The sequence below is a fragment of the Pterocles gutturalis genome, unplaced genomic scaffold (assembly GCF_000699245.1).
Source record: "Pterocles gutturalis isolate BGI_N339 unplaced genomic scaffold, ASM69924v1 scaffold22490, whole genome shotgun sequence".
Lineage (NCBI taxonomy): Eukaryota > Metazoa > Chordata > Aves > Pterocliformes > Pteroclidae > Pterocles > Pterocles gutturalis.
In genome coordinates this window covers 8,091-14,150 of record NW_010143948.1, presented here as the reverse complement: position 1 = coordinate 14,150, position 6,060 = coordinate 8,091, and the positions used below count along the sequence as shown (strand labels likewise).

Sequence of the window (6,060 nt, the reverse complement as noted above, 5' to 3'; positions counted from 1 at the left end):
TGTATGTGTGGTGGGTCATATTCTGTCCTTAGATACACAATGGTTCAATGCACCTAAGAAGGAGCCAGCTTTATGCCACTAGCAAGTCCTTCATAAGATATGCCAGTAGTCAATAATTATTTCTTCAGTCATTGCTGGTTTAAAGGCTTAAAAGGTCTACAGTGACTTAAAGCACTTCAGTAAAGTGGAGGTGAAATGTGCAGTAAAGTAGGAGCTCTCAGAGTTCGCAGAGGAGGAGGTCCCTATTACTGTTTACTGAATCCTAGAAAAACTTCAGCTGCCTTTTATGCTATTTTTGAACAGCTGTTGCTAAATGATAACTCTTCCATTTTGCGACTTAAAAATCAAAGGACCATTAACTCCTTTCCCCATTTCAGTACTGTCAAACAAAGGTCCAGTTGGTGTCTTGCTTTTTTCCTGTTATGCAGGAACATATTACCACCAATATTGTTTTCCATCATACATGAATGTTTTTTTCTCATATTCCCCATATTCAACAAATATTCCAGAGGACAAATTCATCAAGTTACTATGACCTGATGTGGATTGCCAATACTGAGAAAATGTTTTTAATTGATGGACTGTTTTACTGGAAAGTCAACATCTCCAGATAAGATACGGCCAGTAGCTTTTCTCTTTATAAGCAGAAATCTACACCTTGACTAAGTGGAAACTGATCATAATTTAAATAGAAAATTACACAAAACATAAACAGAAATAAGAAATATACACTCATGTTAGCTTTTAACCATGATTAGGGCATTGATGATATTACTGGAGAGCCACTTGTTCAGCGTGATGATGATAAGCCAGAGACAGTTACCAAGAGGCTGCAAGCTTATGATGCACAAACAAAACCTGTTCTCGAATATTATCGGTAAGTAGCAAAATCTATTCTTCCACATTCTAAAACCTCCTTCCACATTAGCATAGTGAGGAGCAGGTCTCTTCAATTACAGAGATATTGCAACAGGGAACATGGTATGAATAGCAGTGTATCTTTCATTAACTCAGTAAGAAATCAACCTAGGAAAACGAGTATGTTTTTTGCTGTTGCATGAAACCTATTCAGAAGCCTGCTTAGCAAAAGAGCCTTTCACTGCAGACATATTTAGCTTTATAAAGAGTGCTGTGCATTACTCAATACCTTACAGTACTGTTCTGAGCAACATTGTTCTGGTTAGTAAGGTGACAGAGATACTTCCTTTTTTTTGGAAGATTTAACAGTATTTTGTCTTCTGGATGTATAAGTAGAAGCCCTCCTAACAAGGGCAAGGGGTCAAGAAGTGATATGCAAATAGAAAAACTGTTAATGAGGATTTAAAAGCAGCTGTTCTAAGACCAGGACTGTGCCAATCACAGCTAGCAAGGCTCTTTAGGAATAAGTAGCTATTTGAGAATACTGCCATTTGCACTGTGGAATGATAACAAATCATTAGTTCTTTTAAGAGCCAAAATTATACACAAAGTTTCTCGTAATGTAAAGTTGCAAATATCACATTATTAATACATAGATAATAATAGGTCACTATATAGAGCTTTGTAGTCTTATCCTGCCTAGACAAAGAAATCAGGCTCCTTTTGACAACATGCTGAAGTGACTGTCCTTCCTCTATCTCCATATGCACCACCCTTCATTATGCTCTACCAAAACTGTTGAGCAGAAGACTAGAAAATCCATCTTTGGGGTGGTTAAGTTTTAAAGAAGGAGTTTTTCTGGATTGACAATGGTTTTCCTGCCTTTGGTAGCTTTCTGAAGTGAAAATACCTCAAAGCACCACAGTAAGACATAGGCCTAAGCTATTATTACTGATAATAACATATGTTACAGATAAAACTAGCTACTAGAACTAATTCAGAATAACTTGATTGTGCCTGGTTCAGTTGATTGTTCAGATGCACCTTCTTTTATCCTTGAGGTGCAGCTTTTCAATACCTGGGTTAGTCATGGTTGTTTGGATGGCTGCTGTATAGCATGGGCTACATAACTGCATTGCTGCTGCTTATTTTTACCCTTCATAGTTTGTTATTAAGTACTGTGTGGATAGCTGTCAGTTTTATGAACTGATGTGGACAGTAGCTCACTGTTTGAGGAACAGAGTAATGCATGTCCAGCCTGTGTTCCTCATGTTACGGCTGTCCTTCATGTCAAATCATCACATGCATATTCACACACTCCTGCCAGGGCAATCTTAAGGGGAGGTGGAAATCCTGGGGCAATTAAACAATTTGACTTTTGTAATGCTTTCTTCTTTTGCTTCCTTAGGGAAAAAGGGTTATTGAAATCCTTCTCTGGAACAGAAACCAATAAGATCTGGCCACATATCTATGCCTTCCTCCAAACCAAGTTGCCAGACGTGAGCCAGAAAGATGCTGACACTCCCAGGTGAAAACAGGTCTAATTTCTGCTCATCTGCCATAGCTCACACTTGATTAAATGAGATTCAGCAATCAAGAATTTGTCTAAGTGGTCTACCAGAGTAATCAATAATTAAATTCTAATGTTGTCCTTAACATACATTATGACAAAACTTTGTGGCCTGTGGTTCTCACTTTAATGCTGTATTTTTTAAATATTAAATATACCTCATTTTTATAATATAGTAACCGATTTTAACAAAAGCAGGTACTCTTGTGTCTCTTATTCAGAAAATATTTATGTTTGCAAATACTGACTAGTGAATGAAACATTTCAAAATACAGCTTAATTACAAAGCACATTGATTGATTTTCCAGCACAGGAAAGACATGGACCTGTTGGAGGGGGTCCAGAGGAGGGTCATGAAGATGATCAGAGGCACCTCCGCTGTGAGGACAGGCTAAGCGAGTTAGGATTGTTCAGCTTACAGAGGAGAAGGCTCCGGGGAAACCTTCTAGCAGCCTTACAGTACTTCAAGGGGGCCTACAGGAGAGATGGGGAAGGACTCTTAATCAAGGAGTGTAGTGATAGGATGATTTACTCACTCATGAAATGTAGCATGAAACAATGATAAGGACATGAAAGCACAGTTCTTGACTGTGATTAGTTGTGGCCACCAGAAGCTGTTGCGAACCATGACCACCATTCTGCAAAAACCCATTTCAGACTAGAACCAGTATACATACAGGTTGGTCCCATGGAAGACAGTCACCTTCTTTTAGCTTTGCTTGCACAGACGTTAGTTTGTTTTGCTTGGCTTAAATTACTCTTAACACCTGCTTGGATGATTTGCCTTATTAAAATGTTTATATTTGTGCCCTCAGAGCAGCTATCTTGCAGGCATGAGAAAATATGAGTTTCAAGGATGTGTAACACAGCTGGTGAAGCCTCTGTCTTTGTGCAGCTGTTTTAAGACTTTATTAGTAAAAAAGACAGGAGATACTGAATAGATTAAGTGTAATCGGGTAATGCTGTGGCTAGATGATCTTGACTACTGAATGCGTCTTTTCTACTGTCTTTGAGAAAACAACTGCTCATTGATGCCCGTGCCAGGATTTCCAGTGGACAAATTATGAACTTTGTCATATTGCTGTAGCAATCGGACTGGTTTTCATGAGTTCATACTACTAATTCATGTTTCTGACCAGCTCCTGTATTTATTTATTCACTAGGTAACTGGCATTACAAACCTCCACAGGCCACACTTCTAAACAGTCCAGGTAATGCAGAGTTCACTGAAAAATAGCAATGTCTCTTAGGCCTTTTTTTATGCTCACCAGATTGAGAGTTTGAAGAAGAGTCATCAAAACCCGAAGAACAAACAACTTTGTCTAGGCCATGTCTGAAGTAGCTATATGACTTACTGGGAGGTCCCAGTCTCTGTTTGCAGTGACTGTTTATAAACAACTACAGAGCTGTGGTGCAGATGTACCTTGGACTACATTTGCATGTCTAATTTTCATATTATCAATACTGAGACACATTTGAGTCCAAAAAAGATAGTCATTGTAGAATGGGTAAAGCTTTCCCATTACTATAAATGAACAGTATGGTAACAGCCAGCACTGTAAGCAGTTAGTCTTCCTCACATTTTAAAGAAAGCTTGCCAAAAGGCTGACCACTTGTACTTTCATCTTCAGAAATGTCTATATGGAGGCTGTAGACCAAGTGAGTTCAGAGATGTGCTTCCTTAAAAAAAGTAATGGTTAGAAAACAGTAGCTATGACACCACATTACAATGAGAAACCCTGATGTGCTGCTTATCTCTATTTATGCATTTTGATTTCAATAAGAAGCAGCTAAGCTTGGTTTTTTGCCAGCCTACATAAGTTTCAGTTAGCCAGAACGAGAAGGTGGGGGGGAAATCCCCTTATGATCTGACACTTATTCCCACACCATCCAATTTTAGTCCTTTACAAACTTTAAAAATAACTTTCAGTATATTCCAAGTTGCTAAATCAATGTGTCTCTAGCTAATGATAGCACAGCATCTTGTAATTGCTACACTGCCCTTACTACCCTTGTACATAAAATTCAGTTAAAGAACAACCTCAAGTTACTAGTTTCCCTTAATAATTAACTAATTATTAAGGAGAAGGCAGTGTTCACTTATCCTCTCTGGAATATCTGTCAATCTTTAATAATATTTACATTACTATCGAAGATGCTTATCTCTAATTTGCATCTGGGACAGAACTGCTGCTTGCTCCTTTATCCTCAGTCTGTCTGCAAAAGAACTGCTAGAGAACACAAGGCACATGAAAAGCTAGTTCTATCAGTGGATCTCAGTTCCTGCCTTTGCTACTGCATTTGTACTAATACTCACACTGGTATATACTGCAGACTTATGACTTTCCCTATCATTTCTATAGCCAAAGCTGAAAATTACTGGATCTTAGCACAGCTTTTGCCTGAGACTGTGCTCAAACTACTGAAATCTAGATACCTTCCAGACCTTACATACAATAACAACAATACAGTAAAGGACTGATAGTGTGTACTAATAGCATTATTTGAGATGAGCTGTCTTTGCTAGTCTTCCAACTGCAGTATACATTTTTATACATAGAACTGCTGTAACAGCTGCAAGTTAGACAAGAACAGTAGAATTTTGGATTGCAGAGGTTCTGTGAAAGGCCTTGTCTAGAAATAGTATTTGGATTTCTAGCTCCTCAAATGGGAAACTTTTAATGATTTTCCACTTTAATTGTTCAAGCTGGTCATGTCAGAAACCCACTTTAGTTTAGGAGCATCTGAAATACCTTTCAAATCCTGCATGACACCTTACCTATATGAACTGTGACAAAGCTTTTTGTTTAAATTGAAGTCTTAGCCTAACGCCTGTACCTCAAGTTCCCTCCATCCAATATGTCTCCCCATAATGAGACTTGGTTTAAAAAAAGTCTGAAGTTAGCCCTATGAGCAAGAAGAGAGTCAGACTCTCTGAAATCATACAGCCCAGCACTCATATGTAGAGAAGCATTGCTTATATTTTAGGACAAAACCAAGTTATGTTTAATGAAAGCACAATGTAACATTAAAATCCCCTTAACAGAGGTAGAAAGCCAGTGTTTTAATCTAATCCATTCAGATGTGAAATACTGATACCAGATACTGATTTATTGCTATTAGTGATAACCAAATTTGAGAGCTTATAATGTCAGCAAGGTAACATGAATACAGCTGTGATCTCCAATATTCAGAGTAAAACATGTCCACATCTGTAGTAAGACAGTAGCAGATTCTACCAAGAATCTACTGCTTCTTGTAAACATTGTATTTGTGCAGATTTTTTTTTTCATACTTTAATTTCTAAAGTCATGAAAGGCAAGGTTAGTAGCAGAAAACACATCCAGTTTCACATTCAGCAATATGAGAACCCTGCTCTTCAAGGGCAACCAAAATCCTAGCAGCACATTTTCAAACAACATTATAGTTTTTTCTGAATTGCCCACCCTTGAAAATCTCTTCCCCCCCAAACCAAAAACAACAACAAAAAAAATCTGACACCAAAAATAAAGTGCAGTACCCAGAAAAATAAGTGTCAAGAAAATAGCCATGTTTGTTTCTTTGAAAAAAAAAAACCCAAAACAAAACAAAAACAAAGAAAAAAAGAGTACTTGGCCTCAGTCTTAAGAGCA

The 6,060-nt window shown here is 37.8% G+C and overlaps 1 protein-coding gene across 1 annotated transcript; it reads left to right on the top strand.

The window, feature by feature from the left end:
• Positions 1-758: 758 nt before the first annotated feature.
• Positions 759-2,390, top strand: AK3 (adenylate kinase 3; the record flags this gene model as incomplete). The annotated part of the gene is made up of 2 exons (XM_010084955.1): positions 759-877; positions 2,267-2,390. Coding segments are annotated over 2 exons (243 nt in total), but the record flags the coding sequence as incomplete, so codon positions are not given.
• Positions 2,391-6,060: the final 3,670 nt, after the last annotated feature.